A 23,560-nucleotide genomic window follows, 5' to 3' on the forward strand; every position below is an offset into this window, starting at 1 on the left:
CCGCTTTTCCAGTGCAACGAGGCCTGCAGCCTAATCTCCTCCTCCTCGTCTACCTGCCAATCCGCAACGCTGGGCCATAAAAACGCGTCACTTCCCGGGGCGAAGACTAGTCTTCATTCGCGACACTTTCGATTCAGACCGGCTGACAATCACGCGATCTTCAAGATGCCACAACCAGGCGGAGATCACATGATCATTACTCTCCTAGGCACTCTGTTGGCTTTGATCTCGTACCTAGATCTCGCAACTGCAGCCAGTTATCAGCTGCAGTCCTACGACCTGGATACGGATAATGGAGCTGTATCGAACTCCAGCGAGGAGGAGTTCCATGCAGGAGTTGCCTCTCTGGAAAGACCCCTCTCTTGGCTACGCAATGCCAACAGCATGTTCGGCAGTCCTGCTGGCCACGTGGTCATCCAGGTGGCCAAGGAGCTGCTGCACCGATCAGCCGGAAACAGTCAAGTGGGTTAAGGATATCAAGGATACACTTAATTAACATATAAATTTTCCTTGGATTCTTAGTTAATTTCCTTGTTATCACTTAGGTGCTAAGTCTGAATCTCACCAATCTGCTGATCATCATACTCCTGAAAGTGCTCATCTTCTCCGCCGGAATGCTGGGCGCAGGACACTGGAGTGGCCATGGCTATGGATATGGTCGCTCCGCAGGTCGCAGTGATGACCTTGGCTTGGGCATAGCCTCGGGCGATGACTATCTAATAACCGGATTTCTGGCCGCCCAAGGAGCCGGCAGAGATGAGTGCCTCTACGCAGCAGCCTGTGCCTGCCCCACATCAGCCTATGAGTACGCGAAGGCAGGACGTGCTCTCATGGGGGCCATTGAAGTCTTTCAAGGGTAAGACGAAAGTTTCTGATAAGTGAATCCAAATTTTATTAAAAATTGTGTTAGAAACTTAACTTATACAGATGATAACTTAACTATTTATCGGGTTCTAACTAATCCACAGAGTGCCGCTGGAGAAACCGCGCTACAACGACCTCATCGTCCTGATGGAGCGTGCCGCCTACGATGGCTTCCGGGGAGTGGCCTGCAACACCACCCAGACCTGCGACGGATTGCTTTAGAGATTCCAAAGCGAAATGCACTCTTATTTATGTATCTATTTAAATGTATATTAAATCATTAGGTTGTAGTACAAACGAGGTGCAGTCTAGTGCTTGGTTGGCGTCTGCTTGTGGTATTACAGTCTCAAATGGTTCAGCTTGGAAATCAGTTAAGTTGCTACAAAATTTAACTATGCTATGACTATTATTGTGTCTACTTCGGCTGTTCGGTTTCCTTTTTGGTTGAGTACTGCTAGTCGGGATCTTTCGAGGGATTAGCGCAGAATATTCCTGTCCACACCCGGCTGCTCCTTGCCACCGGTGATGGCCTTCACGAACTCTGGGTAGTGCAGCAGGCCATCGTTATTGTCGTCGGCAATCAGCAGGAATTTATCAATTGCCTCTGTAAGAGATACCATTATATCATTAATATCGAAGCGGTAGAAAATATCTATATACCTATAAAGTGCTCCAGCTCATCAGTGGCATTTTGTAGGTATTCATCCCGCTCGTTGTTTTTGAAATAGTCATAGTTATGATGCATGGCAGACTGAATCATTTCGAGCCCGTCCAGTGCATTGTTATTATCATTGTCATGGGCCTAAAGTGATAAGTGATAATATAAGTAACTATTAGTAGTAAGCCAACGACATACCTTGAACATGTAGAAGATCTTCTCCTCCTCACTCAAATCATCTAGATTTGCCTGCACGCCCATGTCCCTCAAATCGTCATCGATGCGACTGAAATACAGAAACATCGTTGTAATTTTTTAAACATTTTCGTTACTGCCCCAGTGCCCCCCACTTACTGCTCCTCATGGGTGAGATGCTGGTCCACTCTCCGGGTTTCGCCCCTTGGATGATGTGGACCCCTCTTGACCGCCAGGGTGCCATCGAAGTTCTGGCTGAAGCTGGCTATGCAGATGATGAAGTTCAGCAGGTTCGATAGGTTGCACATCCTATACATTGTGACGTGAATTTTGCAGGAAATTGTTGTGTGTTGAGTTCGCGTTCTGTGTATATTTTCTGCAGGGGTGAGTTGGCCAGGCCACAACTGTCACGCGAGCTGTCAAAGCGGTTGGAATCGCGCAGGCGCTGAGTTTTGGCTATTTATGTGGTACTTCCCCACCCGGTTTACTGTCAAAATTCAAACATAGCAACCTCTTTGGCACTTGTCCCGTTGGTTCAATAGCATTGGGCATTATATTTGAGCCCCACATAAGCAAACGTCGCTTTGAGCAATTACAAATTTTCACCAGTTAAAACGAGAAAATGTGCGAACAGTACTGTGACAAGTTCGAGACCTTCAATCCGGAGATCGAGTTTGCCAAGTTCCAAAAACGCAAGCCCGTCGTCAGGACTGCCCAACTCTATGAGAATCTGCACAAGCGGGAGGACATCAAGTGTCCCTGTGAGTAAAGGGTTTCTAATGTTCGCAGGAAATCTATATTTTCAAAATGTATATATTTCCCGAACAGACAGCTTCAAAGGTTATGGCGTGGAAACGGATGCCAACACAATGTACCGCACCTGCAACTCGGAGTATGGTTACTATGCACCCAATGCCTATACCATTCCGAAGCGCTTCTATCCTTTGCCCCAGAGTTTCTCCAATGAAGTCGTGCGTTTCGGCATGTATCGCAATTTCTCCCTGAACACGCATATCGATCGTACCTTCTACTAGGACACAAATCACGCTGGCCCTATATTATTTTAAACTTCATACACAATTTTACGATTTCTTATGAAATTTGAAATTTTATTTTGGCCATCAAGTACTACAATATTATTCGAAACCCTTACTCTTATTAAGTAACCTTCAGCAAATCCATCAACAAATTTAAAACTGTAAAACGGCATAAAAATAAATAACATTTCAAAAAGTACCCCAACTTTGCTTTGATTATTATGTTAATTTAAGTTCTTCAGCCAGCTTTTGTAAAAAAAAGAAAAAAGTACAAAAATTCCCAAGCAACTTAAGACTCAAGACCAATGCAACAATCATTAAAATTAAAAGTAAACCACCAACTGTAGCGTGTTATCATAAACACAACGAAATGAGGTGAGTCATATTAGCATAATGGTGATAGCTGGAATTTGGGCATATCATTATCCAGTGAAACCAAGAAGCTACTCGATGCATTGCTATGCGACATCTACGGCAGGCAAGAGCTCTTGGCCAAGCGAATGAGGCGCTGTTGCCGGAATCCTGTCCTCAAGCGATCCCCGAAAAAGAAGAAAGGACAACTGGCTCAACTGGCCAGCGGCATGGTCGGTAATCGGTCCACCCTGGAGCGTCTGGATGTGCGCAAGCTCATCGACGTGTGCGCCATCCTGAAGGTGGAGATCCTTATGCTGGGCTATCTGCTGGAGCGGGTGCTCGTGGCCAGGGATCGCCTGCAGCGGCATCAGGAGGTCCTGTGCGAGTTCGTCACTGCCGTGCTCGTCGTGGAGAGTGGTGAGTTGTGGGCTATAGATTTCTGAGAATTTCGTAGAAACAAAACCTAGATAAAATTGATTCGAATTAAATAGTTTTCTTTCTTATAATCATAAATCCAATGCATCCAAAGCTCTAAGCGCTACTGTTTCCTGCAAAGTTGTTATCTATTTGTTAGCGACCGCACTATATCGTTTTTTTGAGTGCACCAAATGTCAAAGTGTGCGTGTGGGTGGCAGGGGGCGCGCCACTGCGCAGGCTCCCCACTGACAGCTGGGGGCTCGATTCTGGCCTGAGTCTTGGCCACCGCCGTCAGTCGTCAGTCAAGTGCGGAACTCTCAGCTGTGTGGATCGTGAAGTGCGGAATCGGAAAAGCGGAAGCCCCCGGAACGCTCACGGCTGAACGCTGAAAAAAGCCTCGCTACCGTCACGCATCGTGCATGTATGTGTGTGTTTGTGTTTGCATTTATTGAATGAACTTTGTTGTGTCCTGTGGCCGTTTGCTGGTGTGCGTGCGTGCGTGTGTCAGAGTTGTGGGCAGGTGAATCTGTGTGTGGGTGTGTGTTCGAGAGTAGGAGGCTGACTTGATGACGACACAGAGCAGCATTGAGACTGTCTGACGGGCCACACACAAACACACACATCGACGCACAACCACACACATGTATAGCCTGACATTGTGTGCGTGAGGGTGTATGTGTGTGTGCGTGGGCACAAGCGGTTTGAAACAACAAACGTGGAAGACTGGCCTCCACAAGAATTTTTGCCTGCCTGTCTTATCTATGTTTTTATATCACCCCCGTCTCTGTCACTCCTCTGCACCCCTCTCTTTCTCTATTTATGCAAGTGTGGGTGTGGGTGTGTGTGTGTGTAAGTGTGTTACCCTTGATACTCGTCGACCAAAATACCAATGGTAGCTAGAAAACAAGGGCCATAAAACCAAGAGCGCGTGTAAAAGTAGCGTGCGTTTATTTATTTATTATTTAACTTATTCCAAGGTGCAAAACCGCTTTCTAACTGAATGCCAAGAAGTAGCATCAGCGTGCGTAATGTGGAATAGCACGATGTTATCGATCGGCTGAGCCTAGGAAAATGCAATTAAAAAGCTGCACTCGCCCGAAAGCATGCAATCGAAAATTTCATTAAAACCGGAGCGCCCATTTTAATGCGTTTTCCTGGTTCATTTCCCGTTGGCCGTGCAGCGTGGGATATTGGTAATATACCCAAAAACCCCCGCTTGTATTCCCCGACTGCCACAAGAACACACACACACACACAAGTGAGGTGATGCCTCTTTTGGCCATGGCTGATATGGGCAGCTATTGTTGCTGCCATTGTTGCTGCAGTGCACGAGTGTGATTCATGTCACGCTCTCACACTCGACCAGCGAAAAGGCTTACGAACTGGTTTTTGTTTGGCAAAAAGGAACAAATAGTTGATTGTGGATTGCATAACTACAAAGAATGCCCCACAAAAAAATAAAAGTTGAAGGCCATGCCGCTTTAATCCACGTATATCTGGGCCAAACCATTCACATCCATCATGCAGCAGTTGAGCAACTTTGATGGGTGAAAAATTGCTACATAATACAAAAGTTAGTGGAAGTTCGAAGGAACTTTTGAAGCCAATTCGTAATTAATAGCCGTTTGTGCCAGGCTTTCATAGCAAGCCTCCTGTTTGTTTCCTTTATTAAATCCACGTGGCTTCAAGCTCTGCTCAGCTTTTTCTCTCAGAAACACGAAAACCCGCCACAACGTCATGGCCACAATCCTTAGTATTAGGCTTATTAGGCTCATTAAAAGCAGCCCGTGCAAACGAGTACATTTAAATGGCATGAAATTTTAAACACGAGTTCCGGCTCAAAGGTAATTACTTGGCTAGAAGGAGGCAGCCTGGGCAAACGTAACAACGAAAGTGGGTCAAGTCAGTGGCCAGTAAGACGTGGAATCGATGAGTGCACCACTAGGCGTACAATGGCGCTGCAGTGCAAAAAATAAATAGTGGCTTAATAATAACCGACTTTATTAAGCCACTAATGTGCTTGTTCCATTTAATGTGCCAAGTGTAAGTCTAATGCAAACTTAAATGATTCCAAGTATGTGGACTCATACCTAAGATAGATACGAACATCACGAAAGAAACATTTTCCCGAGTCTAATATTAAGACACTGCTCAGTGTCCGCTTTCTCCACACATTTTCCCCCAAGTCAGCAGTCACCTGGCCAGCTTTTGGGAACTGGGTCTGCAGTTGCTTAGTTGTCAAGGTTTTCCTTCGTTTTTTTGCATTTATTTTTCTGTGCAACAACTGTGTGTGTGTGAGTTGAATGCTTTTTGAGCTCTTCGGTGGGGCGAAAAAATAGTTTTCAATGACATTTGAGTCACGGCGATTTGTACCTGTGTGTGTGTGTGTCAGTCAGAGTCTTTGCCAAATTATGTAACTTCAGCATGCCACAAATACCTATGCAAATAGCTCTGCAATCCAATACGTATTTATAGATGTGCATGCCTAAGTGTAAGTGTCTATATGTGTATTCATGTAAATCTTGTGTAAATAATACAATAGGCCACAGCAACAACTACAACTACTACTACTACTACAACAACTACAAGAACAAGAACAAGTACAACGTAAAGCAAAAATGTAAAACCATAAATAGAGAATCCCCACAACAACAAAAACTACTACTACTACTACTACTACTAACTGCGGCAGCAACAACAAAGAGCCGCTGCGAGCAGTGGCAGAAATCATAGCATACCGTCAGGCGCACGTTAACTTAACATGGGTAACTATGCCAAGCCGCAGCAGACCAGCTAACCACACTCATTCCCTCTGCGTTTCTCTGTACGTGTGTGTGTGTGTACATATACATATTCAATAATTAATTAACATACTTCTCAAGCCTATTTAACTGTCGATCGATGTCTTTTCCTTTGTGTGTTTATTTTAGCGCGCCTCAATGCCAAACTAATCGACTTTCTATGCCTTCGATCTTTTGCTCGTTTTGATACAAAGACTTAACTCTCGCTCTCTTTCTCTATCTCTCTTTTTACCTTATTTGTTTGACAACGTTCTAAAACGAACCAAATAACAACGACAAGGTAATTTATGCAAAAGAAGTTCAAAAGTAAAGCTGCTGCATATGTCATTCAATATTCGCTGGGCGCACTTTCGCTAGGGCGGACCTCTAAAAGCCAGAGATTTTTCAAAATGTTATATATTTTGAAGATTAACTGAAATATCATTTAAATATTTACCCTATAACTCAATTACCTGTTTACTGTAAACCATAGAGCTCTGTATTTATAGTGATCATAATTAAATTGCTACTCTATTACATTCCATTCACCAATTGATATTTTGTAAAGATATTCTTAATATATACACTAGAATCCTTTAACATTAATGTATATATTTAACTTAACTGAGGTCCGCTCTACATAGCACACATACATACACACCGCGCATCCACACAGTCAAGCATACATACACAAAATTTGTACTCACGGTAAACGCGCACAATTCTAATTTTGGCGGCCGCTTGTAATTAACATTTGCATTTTTCGTAGGGCAAGGGCTTTTCCCCTCGCTGGCATAAATTTCCATTATTTCGCCATAGAGCCGAGTTGGAGGCGTTCGACCCCATTTAACCCATTTATATTTATCCACCCCGGGCAGTGCGCACATAATTTGAATTTTTCACAGCCCCTTTATGATTTTAAGCTTAGTCCCTATACAGGATAGTTGAATTTTTCGAAAATCCCATAACACCTTTTTCACTTACATATACATACAATGTACATACATCTGTTGCATGTTGGCCAAGTTGTTGCTGTTGCCCTTTCTTCCGGTTTTTGCCCACCCATTTCAACAATCATTTTACACTCTGCTGATTTCGCTTGTACTCGTATGTGTTTGCCGAGTTTCCTGTTTTCGGTCTTTGATTTTTTTCTCAATTCCACCAGCACCTCTCACATTTTCCCATCAAAATTGTAATTACTGCGTCGCAGTTCACACTTTACACTGACAGAGCGGTTGGTTTATGGCGCCCACCACCGCGTTTATGGCGATGCAAAGTGACACGAGCTGCTGTGTGGGCGGTTGAAGGATCCTGTACAGCTTGGACATGTGCACACACGTGTGCCAATTTCGAGGGGTTTCAGAAATCCGAGCCGAAGTGGAGCGGGTGATGGGGCAATCATCGGGAGATATAGAAAAAAAGTCATGTAAATAACAATTCTACTTAATTTTTATGAGAAAGTTTTTATATATTTTTAAAAAACAGAAAGAATGTACTGGCAACAATAAAATGTAGCATGTTCAAGGGTAATTGAAAGGGATTCATGGGCAAAGAGTTTTCTGAAGAATAAGCTCAACTTGTACATTTAAACACCATCTTGATTGGGTACAAAGTCAGTCGTTTTCTTAAAAGTTTTAAAGTAAATCCAAGCAGAAGCTGGCCTGTCACAGGCCAGAGTCCCTTATCAAACTTATGTAGCTTTCAGAAGCAGATGCAAAAATTGAGAGAAGAATAAAAATTGTGCTTGCTTTTGGCAGGACACAATGTTCACTTAAGTTTTGAGAGGAGGGCTCATTGGAATTGACAGGCATTTTCAGTCCGCGTGATGCAAATTGATTGCTATCCCATTGCACGGGCGGGTCCACGTGGCGTATGAGTAATGCTTCTATTTTTTGGGAGGGTTAATCGTAAATTTAATCAAAGTTAAATAGAGGACAACTAGCGCCCTGGTAGCTGTAACTGCAGTGGCAGCAGGAGCAACAAAGCAACAAAAAGTGCTCCTTGGGGTGTCATTATGTAAGCTGCCATCAAAAGCAGGATTTACCCTTCGCAATTTTCCTCTATTTTCCCTAAGTTAACCCCACGATTTCCCCCGCTCCCTTCTGCATAATCGCCCGCTGAAGTGCTTTTGTCTGGGACCGCGTGATAAGGGCGATTTGCAATCACTAAGCCGATAATCATTTGGGTTAAGCATTGCAATAGTTTAATGAACCAGCGAGTATTAAATTTATCATCCAGTTGGCCATTGACTGGGGAATTCATTAGCAGCCTCACGCCCGAATTGACACTAATGTCTGCGAACGTGCCTGCGCATCCGAGTCATCCGAGTCACCCATTAAAGCCCCTGCCCAACTGCATCGCAGATTGGGCCAGAAGAAAGTGGCCACAGACACAGATACACTCACTCGCACTCTTTCTTCTCCACCGTGGACCACCAGTTTTGGGGCCGTGCAATCCCCAGGGATAAATGCGGTTTAAGTACGCAGCTTTGGCTGCTGAATGCGGACATGGGCATTACATAAAGTGAAGTAAGTCCCTTTCGAGCTGCTCAAGGGAAAGTGGAATTTAAGTCAGCTCTTAAAGCGGCGTACTAAAAATGTTTTATGGTAGTATATATAGTATATTATAGTCACACTGAGGTAAAATGTTAAACCTCCTCATATCATTGTAAACAAGTAATTAACAACGCTGTTCTTCCTTAATTCAAGATGTACATCCATTATGTTGATCATTTAAAATCCTTTTAAGAAGAGAATATATCTTCTTTAACTTTTTGCCTCAAGCACTAAGCCCTTTTTTTTTAGCTTGTAGCTTCAGTATGAAAAATATGTTTTCTATGCAAGTAATATATATTTTTATGTGACCGCCATAGCCGTAAAATATCCGCTGTTCGTTCATTTCTCATTCACCTATATAAATAGCTGACAGGACGAATATTCTTTCGGCTCATTAAACCAACTGTCATGCTTTACGTGTTTTTATGGTTGAGTACACCAAACACACACATTCCAAATACACACACTCAGAACACATAAGAAAAACACAAGACGCATGTGACTCTGGCCAAAGTTTAGTTTTGGTCAGGGCCAAAAACGTTTGGGCCAGAATGTGGGCTAACTATCGCAGCCTTGACAAACACTCGTAGATCCTAGATGTCCTTGGGCAGGCGCATTTTAAAATAATTACACTCACTTGCACACAATAAAGAACTGCTCCTCATTGTCAGTCGCACATAAATCTTCCATTTTCCATGGAAAAATGCACTTGAAGGGAACAAAAATATATGAGCCCCCATGGCGGGCAGTCCATCCTCTGGCCATAAAGAATAAAGAATGTTTTTACGTCCGGCGCCTAATTGGTGCGAAGTTAGGGACCCCATTACATAAGAGTCGGCGCAATTAGTATTTCATTAGCCGGGGTCGGGATCCCATACTCCATTGGATGCTGGTCCTCCGGCTAGAGAGCTTCGCTGCTCCTGCCAGGGCTCTCTTCAATTTGCTGGGGGTAAACAAGCCAATGTTTGTTCAGCTTTAACTTTGGTTAACGGCCATTACCAACTGCCTTTTCATTATACAAATGCCTTTCTCCGAAGGAGTAAACATTCAGCTTGAACATACTTACATACGGAATGTGTGGATTTGCATTAGCGTGTAAACAAGCGATGGAAAGGAAAAATTCCCGGCAATCATGCCGCCACATACAGTATAGCATGGCTAAGTATAACATTCTGCAATCAAATTTATGATGCATAACCATCATGTCCACATACTCTGTTTAATAATTCATGATAAAAAAGGAATGATGCAAATCATAAATGGTACAATATATGTATGTTGCCAAATTGATAGCTGAACTTAGCGAAGTACGACTGTAAAAGTAATCAAAAATGGCTTTTGAGATAGCGAATTATTTTTGCAAAAATGTGTAGTATCTTTCTTGGGGCTCTATTTTAATGGATTCCCCGCATTCTTAGCCGTCTGCTTTCAACGCAAACAACAAGACCAATTTCCCGAGAATTTCCTTAAAACCGGAAATGTTATTTCCACACATTCCATTCCCTTTTTATTTCCCAACACAAGCTTCGTTAGAAGCCCGGGAAAAACTTTTTTACGATTTTAATTTCAAATTTGGCTCACGTTCCCATTTGATAAGGCAAACGCGGAGCAGATGTAAAAATAAAGCGAAAATCAAATTATCTGCGATTGCCCAAAGCTGGGGCCAATCCAGAAAATATATCGATTTTAGGAGTGAAGCTCAAAGCTAAGCCAATCTACGTACCGCCGAATGCAATCGGAATTTATGCTGCTTAGGGCCAGCGAAAGACATCATATATTTTTTATTAACTTGACCTTTAGGTCTGAGCATGGGATGTGGGTGGCTTATGTGGAGGTCAGGGAATGCCTGTCAGCAGCTGTCTGCAGCCTAGAAGCCGATAAAGTTGAGCCACGAGGATATTGTTCGCATGTCGGGGTGTCAGCATCGCACCGAGGATCTCGCAGGAGGGCTAACTTTGTATGCTTTAAATGGAATGCCATGCCAGGACACACATGTATCGCCCACACATCCTCATGTTCGCATCCTCGCAACGCACACACATTCTTGTCAAGTGAAATAAATGTCATGGTCAATTTAACACAAAGACAGACACTCGTGTTCTTCTCTGTGGCACGCTTCTCAATGGAGTGTTTTTCGTCCTTTTGACTTGGCTTTGCTTTCATTTTTTACGCCCCGCCACTGATGATTCCTCCCAAGGATGGGCCACAAATCGCCACAAATCCGTGCCACAACTGCATGCCGCATCTCAGTCGCTCGCAAAAGTTGGTTCGCTCATCGACATTCTCGCCACCATTCGGATCAGAGCACTTGATTGATTAAGTGTCTATATGCTATATAAATACTTAAATATAAATATATTTTGTATTCTTTCTTCTTCTCTCTTTTGCGCGCTCTTAAAACGTATATTTGGTGCCAACAACCAACTCTGTATTTTAATATTACGAAATATCTCTATATATGTAAAGTTTGCATACTGCACGGATATTGTAAGTGCTAAGGATCCAGCCGCCAAGAGCCCCGAATCCTATTTTGAATAGACAACCATATCCTTTTCCCGTCCGCCGCACAAAAGTATGCTATATCCGATTTTTGCTTAACTTTTGCAGACGATGCACAGCCTAAAATGCGTTTTAGCCTCTCACCACCGCCGCAGAAAGCCATTACCAGCGCCCGCCTAACCTCGCCCACTAAAAACAGCCTCAGCAGCAGCACCACCCCCCTCACCACCCCCGGCAGCAACAATAGAAGCCCCAGCAGCACCAAAGCCACCATGCTGACCCGCAATGGCGGAGGCCACGGCACCAGCCCCACCGCCTCCGGATCCGGCCACGCCCCATCCGCCTCAGCCTCAGCCACAGCCGCTGCCGACGATGAAGCCACCTCGGATTACAACCAGTGGCTGCACGCCATGAAACTGGTGGCCCGCCTGCCCGGAGGCACTCCACCCGAGTTCCGACGCAAGGTGAGATTTCATCTAGTTGGATTCTCTTATTTGGACAGCATAAGGTCACAGGATATGGGGGATATTTATTTTATTTATTATTTATTACTACATATGGGTTAACCAAATATACAGCCTTCAAAGAGTGGTTTTTCATTTTGCTCAGCTTAGGTTACTAGTTTTGAAAATCAATTTACTATATAAAACTTCCGATTGGTTTCAGGGGATAGTTTACGCTCAAAAAATATGTATATTTAATTATAAATAAATTCGTTGGATTATTCTTTCCAGTTGTGGCTCTCGCTGGCGGACAAGTACCTCAAGTCGAAGAACGTGGACTGGGCGCAGCAGCGGGAGAAGTGCTTCTGCGAGGAGTGGCGCGAGGATGACGAGGAGCTGGGCATACAAATCGTCAAGGTGAGCTCCAGTCACGGACGGGCGACAGGTCCTCCAGGGAATCATTAATGTCTCGTCTCCATTTAGGATCTGCATCGCACGGGCTCGAATCTGTGCACCGGTCCCGCGGGCTCCATAAACCAGGCCAAGCTGAAGCGCATCCTTCTGGGCTATGCGCGTTACAACCCCGAGGTGGGCTATTGCCAGGTGAGTGCTCCTTGAAGGATCTTTGTCTGCTGTGTGCACTGCACTTCACAAGTATAAACAACAAAACCACCGTGGTTCTTGCACACAGGGCTTCAACATGCTGGGCGCCCTCATACTGCAAGTGATGGACAAGGAGGAGGAGGAGTCCATGAAGGTCATGATCTACCTGGTGGAGGGCGTTCTGCCCACGGGCTACTTCTACGGCTCGATGGGCGGCCTGCAGGCGGACATGGGCGTCTTCCGGGAGTTGATGCAGACGCGACTGCCACGATTGGCGAAGCACCTGCAACGCCTCCAGGGACCCGTCGAGAATGCCTTCGAACCGCCGCTAACCAATGTCTTCACCATGCAGTGGTTCCTCACCATGTTCTGCACCTGCCTGCCCATGTCCTGCGTGCTGCGCGTCTGGGACCTGGTGCTCATCGAGGGTAGTGATGTCCTGCTTCGCACCGCCCTCGTCCTTTGGAGTCTGCTTGAAGAGTGAGTTCCAAACTGCCATCACACTAGCTGAAAATGATTTAAATTCTTAATTAGTATGAGGGTATGAATTCAGAACATTTTCCAACCTTAGGTGCTAAAACTTGTTACTTTCCCAATTTTAAAGAATTGAGTTAAAAACCCATCTGCAATGCATTAAGAGAAATGGCAAGGTTTCTTCAATGTAATTAAGTGCAAAACTACGATTATATCAGTGTGCCACACAGTCTGCAAAGAATGTTTTGGTTGGGTTGGTTTTTAGTGGGTGGTTGACCAAACAATCGCCGCAATGCCAGGCGAGAATTTGTGTCAAGGCTGCTGGAATTTTGGCATGGGTTTTTCTTGGTTGCCAAATGCAATTTAGCAATTCCGCTCGGTCTTTACCCACCAGGAATTCCATGTTCAGACGTTGTGGAAGTTTTTATGGTTTTGCGGGAAACAAGTTTAGTAAATATCAACGACATTGAACTATGCTGAATGTAAGCTAGAAGGGGGTTTTATGTGGAGGGGGCCAAGGTCATGAGTTGAATTGGAAAATTGAAAGAATAAGCTCTTGAATAAGTTTTGTTTGAAGTTTACATTTTGTTTGTTTTACATTTCAGACGTGTGATCAGTGTCCGATCTGCAGATGAGTTCTATGGCAAGATGGGCTCCTATTCCAGCGAACTCCTCAACGGCCACCTCGTGGACTCAAATGGCCTCATTGAGCGTGTGGTGAAGCTAGGACCCATTGCGGATTTGCGGCAACTGCGGGATAAGCACCTTTACAACATTGCCCCGCTGCGGCACAAGCAGGGATTGCAGTGAGTATCACAAAATATACATTAATCCACAGATATAATAGCTCTCATATTGTGTAGGCTCTACTACGACGAGGAGGACACCCATTCGGATGAGGAGCGCTTGGCGGTGGCAACGGTATTCGGCTTGAATTGGGGCAGACGTGGATCTGTGGGTCCAGCGGCGGCGGGAAAGCAGCAGGTGGAGCAGAAGGATCGCCTGGCTTTGGATATATCCCTGCTGAAGAAGCAGTACGATAGGCTGCGCGAGCGCCAGAAGCAAGCGCATGTCATCCTGACCACCGCCTGTTCCACCGCAGCCCGTCAAGGATCGGGTCCAGCGAGCAGCTCCCAGTCGTCGGTTCCGGTCAACCAGTTACTCCTCGGTCGCCCTGCCATTGTGACCAACAAGGGAAAGCGGGTTGGAGCACCATTAGGCGCCATTCCACCTGCGCGAAAGCCCTCCCTTCCCGCTGTCCTCCACACCAAGCCAACTGCAGAGAAACAGCTGCGAAGGGGAGAGACTCTGCTCTGGAGGGACACCGATCCGAGCCGTAGACGACGAGACAGTCTCACCTGGAAGGAGATCAAGGCAGATCGAGCTGCCATGATGCGAGAGGGAGCTGATGTGAGCTCCGTGAGAACGCAGAAGCTTCGCACGCGATTCGGAAAGAGCGACAGCTCCTCCTACAGCGAGGACAGTGACGGAGAGCAGGAGACTGGGGCAGGAGGGGGAGGAGGTTCCAGCACGGACACCAGCCTCTGTGATGACGATGACCCAAAGTCCACGGAGAAGAGTCCCAAGCAGAAGGCCAAGCTAGCACGCAAGCTCAAGGAGCAGAAGCAGTTGGCCGGATCCAGGGACACGAGCTTGGAGCGACAGAGACCCAAGTCCTGGGCTCCAAGCAGCCATGAGATTCCCTTCATGCTAATGGGTACGGATAGTGGCGACGAGAAGGAGGAGAAGGCGGCGAAAGAGGAAGCGGATACTCGGGATCAAGCGGAGGATAGTGCCACGGAGAGCGGTCATTTCGAATTTGACCGAGAATTGCATTTGGTCAGCTCGAAGATAGAGCCACTAAAACTCCCTTACGACTCCGAAATTCCAGACATTCCTTCCGTTAGTCCCATACCGACGCCCCGAGAGAAGGATGAAGCTGAAGAGGATTTGCTGGATGAGCGAAAGGCCTTCGATGTGAGCGATGATGGGGTGACAAATCAGTATTTCGAGCGGGTGAACAGCGTGGAGCGGCCCAATCGTCTGGAATTGTCCTACTCGCTCAACGAGGAAGAGACGGATACCAATGCCATTTACCTAGAGGAGAGGGAAAAGGTTGAGGGGCATAGTGGCGATAGGGAATATAATTCCCTACCCCGTTTCTACCCAAGAGAGGACGATGATGGTGTACAGGGTGATGGCAAGGTGCCACAGATTCGGGACGACAACATTCCAGGTGAGAACAAGGACGACTACAAAGAGCTCCTGAGCATGACGATAGAGGAAAATGCTGGTTACAAGCCACCACCTTCCACAGCCAGCGCATTGAGTAATGCCAGCCGAAAGAGAAGAGATCCTCGCCGCAAAACCTTGACTCGCTCATCGACCATTGAAATCGAGGAACGCTACCAGGCTCTGGAGCGCAGGATCAGCCAAGAGCAGCCAAGTGGAGATCGTACATTGCCATTACAAGCCAAGTACATTCCCAGCACCGCAGCTCTTGAGGAGCGCTTCAACACCCTTGAAAAGCAACTGAGTGCCGAGAAGCAACGCAAGGAGCAGACCGATATGGACGCTGACTATCCAGTTAAACCCGAGCGTATTCCCTCCACCGCCGACCTGGAGTCCCGCTTCAATTCCTTAACAAAGCAAATGAGTTCCAGCGAATCTAGTTCCAAAACTCCCATCGATCTCAAGGACGAGGACCGGCCCAGTGGGAGCAGCTCCAAGAAGCAGAAGGATAGCGAAAAAACCAGCAAGCTGCACCAATCCGAGGAACCTGAATCGAACACAAAGGAATCCACAGAAGAAACAGAAACCAGCGATAGCAAAGAAGTTGAAAGTGATGAAAAGAAAGCGGAGCAGCCACGCCTCAAGAAACTTCCATCAACTGCAGAGCTGGAAGATCGGTTTAATGCCCTAGAGCGCAAAATGAGTGTCCAGAAGAGCAGCCCATCCAAGAACAAGAAAGAGCCACCCGATGAAGGAGAACCGAAGTCTACAAAGGAGCCAGAGAAACCAGAGGAGTCCGAAAAGGAAATTGAGAAGTCTTCGGGCTCTCAATCACCCATGGCTACAAAGGATCCTAAAGACAGTGATCAGAAAAAACCTGAAACTAAGGAGACAACTCGATCACCAACTGAAAACCAAGATCAGAAAGTCAAGGATAAGTCCCCGAAAAGTGAAGAGAGTGTTGAAAAGGAAACCTCTAAGTCGAAAGAGGATTCACAAGAATCGGAAACTAAAAAGGTGGAAGCCAATCAAAAGCTTAGCTTAGAAAAAGGTAATAATACAGTTAAAGAAAAAAGGGAAGAAGCTCCTGAGAAAAGCGATAAAGAAACGGCTGAAACCAAAAACGAAAATGTCGAAAATGACTCGTCAAAAAAAAGCGATTCTCAAAAGAAAGAAGCCTCTAAGACTTCGGTTCCTGAAGCTGAGTCTGAATCCAAACCCGCTTCTAAAGAAAACTCAACTACTAAAGATGTGGAACTGGAGAAGACTCCTCGAAAATCTCCACCCTCCACAGAGGAATTAGAAAAACGCTTTAATGCCTTGGAAAAACAGATGAGTACCACCAACCTAGAAACAACTAAAGAACCTGATCAAACTAAATCAGCAACCAAAAGTCAATCCTCGAGTGCTGAAGAAAAGACACAGAAATCCATGAAATCTTTTGACGACAAAATCAAACAAGTTAATGTGGCTATCGAAAAGGAGCAGAAGAGAGTGGAAGTGGAAGATCCTGCTGCAAAGAAGCGTAAGAACGTTGAAGAAAGTGGCAAAGTGGTCAACAACCAAATGAAAACCCCAAAAACCAAGGAAGAGGATTCTCAGCAACCAGAAGGGAGTCAACAAAAGGGTAAGAATCAGCGACGAGCTTCTGAGCCACCGTCAACGGAGGATCTCGAAAAGCGTTATGAAACCCTGAAGCGTCGCATGAGTAGCAAGAATCAGTTTAGCGAAACCGTGGACGAAGCTCTCGAGCGGATCCAGCAGGAGGTTATCTCCGAGTCGGTGGAGGAAAAGAAGCCACCACCATCGACGGAGGATCTGGAGAGTCGCTTTGAGGCACTGCAGGGAGATAAGAAAAACGTGGAATCCAAAATGAGCGAAACCAAGCACGTCGATGTGGCCATTGAGGCGCATATTCCATCGCCACCTCCACCGCCACCACCACCAAAGGAACGTCCTGTCCTGGCCGAGCCGGTACTCCACCAGCAACAGGCTCTGATCGAGGAGCTGCAGAGCAAGATGCGTGGCCAATCACCCGGCGAGGAGAACCTGAAGCCCAGCGAGATAAATCCGCAGAGGAGACAGCGAAAGCTACTGCAACGACCCACGCCCATGGGCGATGAGACCTCGGAAGCACCTGCAAACACGGCTTACTACAGAGCGGCAAACCACGAACAATGGCAGCAGCGCATGGTGCGTCGGTTCTCTGATTTACCCTCTCGGGCCGATCTGGAGAACCGATTGCAGTTCCTGGAGAGGCAACTCTACAAGAAGTTCTACAAGCAGCGCTGTGCAAGTGATTCCGAAGTTGCATCGAGGGTCAAACTTCCGCCCGAGGACCAGCCGAGCACCTCTCGGCAGGCCAAGGAACTGGAAGCCGAAGGACAGCTGGAGCAGCGTGTCCTCGCATTGGAGAAGCAGCTGAGCGAGAACAGTCTCAAGTTGCTGGAAGCGATGAGGGAGCGCCAAAGGTCAGCAGACGACAGTGGCTCCCCCAGGCGACTGAGCACTGAGACAATCGACGCCACCGGCAAGGAGCTCGTTAGATACACCCAGAACATTGGCGAGCTGGAGGAGGTCGACGCCCACAAGCCCATCAACATAAGCATCAACATCAAGATGCTGGTCAACAAAGACAATGAGTCCAAGCAGCCCAAGGCTGAGTCCAAGCCGACAACAGAAGATCTGACGCGTCGCCTGGAGCAATTGGAGCAGCAACTGCTGGAGGAACGGGCCAAGAATGGCTCGATCCCACCAGAAAATGAAGTGCTCGAGGAGAAGCCAGAGAAGCTCGAGGAAAAGGATTCCTGCAAAAAGCAGGAGAAGAACTGCCACAATCAGCATGTCAAAGGTGATGAAGTCGAGAAAGCAGAAGTGCTCGCTGAGAGAAAAATTGAACCTGCAGCGGCTAAGGAGACCAAAACCCTTGAAAATGAAGAGAAAGCTCAGGCTCGAGCGAAAGATGTGGATACTCAAAAATCTGTTAAAGGTCAGAATGTAGTGGATGATACAAAATCTGTTAATGATCAGAATGTAGTGGATGATACAAAATCTGTTGACAGCCAGAAAGCAGTGGATGATACAAAATCTGTTAAAGATCACAATTTAGTGGGTGACAAAAGAGCAGATGGTGAAAGTTTGGATAAAAAAGACAAATCTCCTGCTAAGGGAAAATCAGAAGATGACATTAAACAGAAGTCGGAGGCCAGCAAAGCTGAAGTCCCTAAAGAAACATCCACCCAAGGGAAACCTTCCGAAACTAAGTTGGAAAAACGCATAGCTAAGGACCCCGTTCCTAAGGAAGCTTCAACAAAAGAGGCTTCCCCCAAAAGGGAAACTCTTAAAAGTGAGGAACCCAAATCCAAAGAAAAGGAAGCGACCAAAACTGAAACAAATAAATCAAAAGAAACCTCCTCAGTGCCGGTCTCCACCAAAGAAAGCAAAGTATCGAGCAAACAACTGCCAGAAAAAAAGGAAACAATCAAAGACTCTGCTTCCAAAGAACTGCCCGAAAAAATGGTAATCGATTCCACAGATGTAGGACCCATGGATGCCAACGGCAAAACGGTGGTACTGTTAATGGACAACGAGCACAGAGCTTCGAAGGTTCGCAGATTGACCAGGGCCAACACGGAGGAACTGGAGGATCTTTTCCAGGCCTTGGAGAAACAGCTCAATGATCGAAATCTTGTCAAATCCGAAGATGGTCGACTGATACGAGTAGATCCCAAGCCAAGCGCCGAGCAAGAGGAGCAGACTCAGGCTATCTCTGATCTCACCAAGCAAATCGAGGATTTTACCAGCGCCAAACCTGAGGAGGAGAACCCGAAGGAGGCGACCAAGGATGACAAGCCGGAGCCCGAAGAGCCGGAGGACTACGACTGGGGACCCAACACTGTGAAACACCATCTGAAACGCAAAACAGTCTACCTGCCGTCCACCAAGGAGCTGGAGTCGCGCTTCCGCTCTTTGGAACGCCAGATAAAACTGCTCGAGGATGTGGAAAAGATCGATGTGGAGCAGCGGTTGAGTGAAATCGAGCGTAAAATTAAACTGCAGTACTCGCTTTCCCACGAAAAGGATTTGAACAAGTACTTGGAACTGTGTGAGGGTAAGGGACTGGATGACGATGAACCATTGCCGGTGGAAACTCCAACGAAGGCGGAGGAAACTACCGCAACTCGAGATCGGTCTCGTAGTCCTGGGCGCAGAGCGGTGGCTACCAAATCTCCATATACTTCTCCATCGCGAAAGGCCACCATTAAAACTCCACATACTTCTCCCACCCGGAAGCCAATCATCAAATCTCCCTATACATCTCCTTCCCGAAAGTCTGCCAAATCCCCGTATACGTCGCCCTCCAGGAATCGACAGAGATCACCTTCTCCAACTCGATCGCCGGAAAGGAAGCCGAAGCGAAGTCCCTACACTTCACCAGCCCGTCGCAAGCCGCATCCTAACGATCTGCCCATATCAGATGATTTGGAGTACAAGTATCGAGTACTGGATTTGGTCAGATCCAAATCCAAGGAGAACTTGGCCAAGCGAATGAACGATCCCAACAGAAAACCGGCCATTCATCCGCTGGAAATGATTCTTAGTCCCAGTCCGGATACGGAGGCGATCCCCACAACCGGAGAACTAGAGCACAGAATACGTGTCCTGGATGAAAAGCTCAGATCGCCAGCCAAAACGCGTTCAAAGTCGCGCTCTCGATCGCCAACCATCGAAGACATAAAACGACAGAAGATGAGAGATGAGCAAAAGCCCAGGACTCCGGTTCACAATCTAGAGAGGATTGTCAGTTCGCCTGGCAGACCAGAACCACCCACTGCCGAAGAGCTCGAGGAGCGCATACGCATCCTGGAGCAGGAGCATAAGTTTGACTTTAAGACCCAGAAGGACTACAAGGCATTCAATCAAAAGCTCAAGGACGTCATCTCACCCTCGCTCTCCTTCGACGAATTCCGGGCAGCCAAGTCACGTGAGCAAAGTCCCCGGCGCCATGGCCCCACTACGCCCAAGTCCGCTCTGCGTCGCGATGATTTCGATGAGGGCTACTGTGGCGGTGCCCACACAACCACCCACTATCGCCCCACCAGCCCCAAGGTCATTCGGTTCCGGGACGAGGACGAGAACGAGGATGAGGACCAGTTTGAGGAAGCACCCAGACCGAAGTCGCGTCAGACCAGCGATCGAATGGTGGGCAGCACTCATGACGTTTTGGATTGTTTGGAGGAGAATACTAAAATTCTTCAACGTATTCTTAAGAAGACTCTTGCAGATCAACCATCGGCCACTCGCAGCTACGCCAGCAGCTCGGAGGGTCTGGATGCCTTGGGTAGTCGTCTCATGAGGGTGAGTATTGAAGCACCTATAAGTATATCACAATTGACTAATAAATTTAATCATACCTTCTAGGAAACCTCTCCGATTACCCGAACCGGAACCCATACGGGCGTACCACTGCGAACGGGGGAGAACATAAACGACCGCCTGAGTTCGATCAAGAACTCCATCAAATCGATCGACACGCTGTGCGAGGAGAAGCCGTACCAGAAGGAGAAGTGCCAGCGGTACATTGACTCACTGTTCACGGACTCGCTGCACTTTGCCAGCAAGAAGAGCTCCCTGGAGGATCTCAGTCTCAGCCGCAGTCTTAGTCGCAGCGAGAGCCGGGGTAGGAGCATTCACAGAACTGGAGACTATGCACCTTCGATAAGGGTGACCTCCGAACACCGATCCTTGGGCTCGGCGGACTCGCGAAGGAGTCCCTTGGGCAACCGGGACACGAGTCCCGTGCACCACAGATCGCACAGGGATGTCAGCCGGGAGCTGTCGCCGCGACGAAGACGCTTGGAGGAGGAGGATGAGGAGCGTAAGGATCGGGAGAGCAGTAGGGTAAGACGTGATAACTTGTTGCCAAATTATTTTGCTGATAATCGTAGCGAACTAAGTAGCGGGAGTAGTTTAACCGGGTTTAACCACAAAGTAGATAGACAACTAGAAGAGACGTGCGCCAAGTATGCGGACGATCGACGCTCGGCCTGTCGCACACCGTTGAGCCACCCGTACGAGTCCCGCACCACAGCCACACGCCACAGCCACACAGATCCAGTCCAGATCCCAGCCAAACCAGCAGGATCCGCCACTGCAACCGATAGTTTCCCCCGGCCAGTGTCGCCATATCGCCAGCCGTACGATCCCTACCATCGGTCCCCCGGTGGTGCCGGTGGCACACCCCTCTATCAGCCCGGCAAGCTGGAGATCCGCCACACCACCGTCACCTCGACCTTCTACGATCGGTTCCTCACTGAGAAGCAGATCGAGCGGCAGACCCACTCCCGGCCGCCCAGTCGTTCTCCAGTGGTCTCACCCTCGGTGCCAGCCAAAAGCTACGTGGATTTGAGCAGCACCACCTCAGCCACATCCAGCACCACCGCCACTAGCACCACCGCCTCCTCATTCATGTCCAGCAGCTATGCGGGCCCCTCCTTCTCGCTGCCCTCGGCCAGCAACTATTCCTATTTGAATCCGGTTTCGGGTTCGGGTTCAGGTTCGGGCATCTCCTCCATTTCGCCGCGCGCCAGTTGCTCGGATCTCCGCTCCACCACCAGTGGCCCCACATCCACCAGTACCACCTCCGCAACCACCTCTTCCTATGTACCCTACAATTTCACCAGCTCCTTCACATCTCGCTTGAGCGATCCCAGTACCACTTCCACTGCGAGTGCAGTGAGCACTAGTTCCCTTACCCATTCCACGGGCGTCTACAATCCCATGATGTCCTTCACGCTGAGGGAACCACTGGCCAGCAGTTCCCTGGGTGGTGCAAGTGCCTCTACATTGCTACCGTTTCAGTTTAACAGAACCTTCACCTCCAACTTCGACAAGGAACAGAACAAACAATAGAGGGATGCACATCAATCGTTAACCAAAGGTTGTCCATACACATTACAAAGCCCCCACTGAGGATTCAAAACGTTGATATATTCCAAGAAATCAAGCTCAAAATTCTAGCACTGAGAGAAAAATCTGTCTAAAAACATTTAAATTATTCTTCAGAAGTTTTCTTTTAAAGTTTATGCTAAATTTTTTGTGCTTCCAAAGATATCAAATAATCTACAATTGTCTTAAAGTTAAATGGTTGCCACTTTCCCAACTACTTGTACCAAGTTTGCTGATTTTAGTTAGGTTTTTATCTCAGTCAGCCTAACTTTCGCTAAGCAATATAAATATAGAAACTATAAATAACAATTAAATACCTAAACACATATATATCTACAAGTATATACATACCTTGCAATTCGGATATTTATTCTTCAAGCAACTCTTGCACCAAACCATTTTGGCTTCTTGCAACTTACCTCATCTACATTGACAGCACCAGCAACTCAACTATTCATAACTTAGCAAAGATTTTTATACAATATATATATCTACGTATATACAAAGATACAAAATATAGCTATCGAAACTGTAACCAAATGCGAAGAGGAGGGCAAGATGTTAATCCAACTTTTTTCAGCGTTAACCAAAAGTTTAGCTCTAATTCCTTTAACAACTTTGACTTTAGAACACTCAATTAAACTTAAACTTTTCCTTAAAATGAACTAATCAATTTACATGGTTTACACTAGCCAACAAATACCCAAGAAAACAATATACACACACACACACACTTTGAAACGGTGTAAAACTGAAGGTGCATTTTTGGGCCGAGTTAGTCGAGGATGCTAAACCTAATTATTATTCAATTACGTTAACTGACTGACCCAAGCCGTTAGATAAGTTTATCCAACATTGTTAAATACACACGCAGCCATATATGTACCTATACCAATTGAACGATATATATTGTATTTAATTACATACACATACCGATTGCAGTTGTTGAATTTCAATTATGCAAAAGACACGATAACGACTATGAATAATAAGCAAGAAAAGGCAAACCCGAATGCAAACGGCTATAGAAACAATTATCACTCGCGGCTGAGGAGCCGAAAGTTAATCAAAACGATTAGGAAAATTTTATGACAAGTATTTCGATTCGAAATCAAGATCAACCAAGATACCAGGATACGGATACTACCAAATGCAATTGTTACGTAGGCAAAATGACGATAACGGCTTCAGTTTATATAAGCATAAATTTAAATATTGATTAATGTTCTCTTGTATTTTGTTCCCCAATTTTGTTGTGATGCTTTTCTCGTTATTAAGACACGTTTGTAAGCTATTTATGTTATTGTTTAAAAACAAACACAATCTAATTAATTGGTATACAAAAAAAAAGTAGTAAGAATATTTTTATTACAAATTGTTGAAGAGTTTTAAGTTTTGAAATAAAATGAAAATATTTCAAATCGCATTCGACTTTGTATTTGGGTACTTGGGTGGGTTAAATATTTCTATCAATCGGAGAGCACAACTGATAAGCCGAGAT

At 46.3% G+C, this 23,560-nt stretch overlaps 4 protein-coding genes across 11 annotated transcripts; 3 read left to right on the forward strand and 1 right to left on the reverse strand.

Annotated features, from left to right (window-relative positions):
- The first annotated feature begins 126 nt into the window (after positions 1-126).
- Positions 127-1,109, forward strand: LOC122622588. The gene is made up of 3 exons (XM_043801162.1): positions 127-462; positions 546-856; positions 969-1,109. The coding sequence occupies exons 1-3, from the start codon at positions 166-168 to the stop codon at positions 1,084-1,086; spliced, it is 726 nt and encodes a 241-aa protein (XP_043657097.1). The 5' UTR covers positions 127-165; the 3' UTR covers positions 1,087-1,109.
- A 37-nt stretch (positions 1,110-1,146) lies between these two features.
- On the reverse strand, positions 1,147-2,156 carry LOC122622586 (multiple coagulation factor deficiency protein 2 homolog). Its single transcript, XM_043801159.1, has 4 exons — positions 1,877-2,156; positions 1,721-1,808; positions 1,525-1,666; positions 1,147-1,468 (listed from the first exon to the last, which is right to left on the reverse strand). The coding sequence occupies exons 1-4, from the start codon at positions 2,032-2,034 to the stop codon at positions 1,341-1,343; spliced, it is 516 nt and encodes a 171-aa protein (XP_043657094.1). The 5' UTR covers positions 2,035-2,156; the 3' UTR covers positions 1,147-1,340.
- Positions 2,157-2,234: 78 nt separating this feature from the next.
- Positions 2,235-2,953, forward strand: LOC122622587 (UPF0691 protein C9orf116 homolog). Its single transcript, XM_043801161.1, has 2 exons — positions 2,235-2,478; positions 2,546-2,953. The coding sequence occupies exons 1-2, from the start codon at positions 2,340-2,342 to the stop codon at positions 2,749-2,751; spliced, it is 345 nt and encodes a 114-aa protein (XP_043657096.1). The 5' UTR covers positions 2,235-2,339; the 3' UTR covers positions 2,752-2,953.
- A 17-nt stretch (positions 2,954-2,970) lies between these two features.
- Positions 2,971-23,387, forward strand: LOC122622584 (titin homolog). 8 transcript variants are annotated; one of them, XM_043801158.1, is made up of 11 exons: positions 2,971-3,129; positions 3,185-3,525; positions 11,468-11,823; positions 12,094-12,219; positions 12,286-12,405; positions 12,494-12,885; positions 13,485-13,685; positions 13,743-20,313; positions 20,386-20,469; positions 20,533-21,012; positions 23,002-23,387. In XM_043801158.1, the coding sequence occupies exons 1-11, from the start codon at positions 3,125-3,127 to the stop codon at positions 23,149-23,151; spliced, it is 8,826 nt and encodes a 2,941-aa protein (XP_043657093.1). In that variant the 5' UTR covers positions 2,971-3,124; the 3' UTR covers positions 23,152-23,387. The 8 variants fall into 8 exon arrangements, with proteins under 8 accessions (XP_043657093.1, XP_043657092.1, XP_043657088.1 ...); XM_043801157.1 differs by having other exon boundaries at positions 13,743-20,469; XM_043801153.1 differs by having other exon boundaries at positions 20,533-23,144.
- The last annotated feature ends 173 nt before the right edge of the window (positions 23,388-23,560 follow it).

Source organism: Drosophila teissieri, chromosome 3R (assembly GCF_016746235.2).
Source record: "Drosophila teissieri strain GT53w chromosome 3R, Prin_Dtei_1.1, whole genome shotgun sequence".
NCBI classification, from domain to species: domain Eukaryota; kingdom Metazoa; phylum Arthropoda; class Insecta; order Diptera; family Drosophilidae; genus Drosophila; species Drosophila teissieri.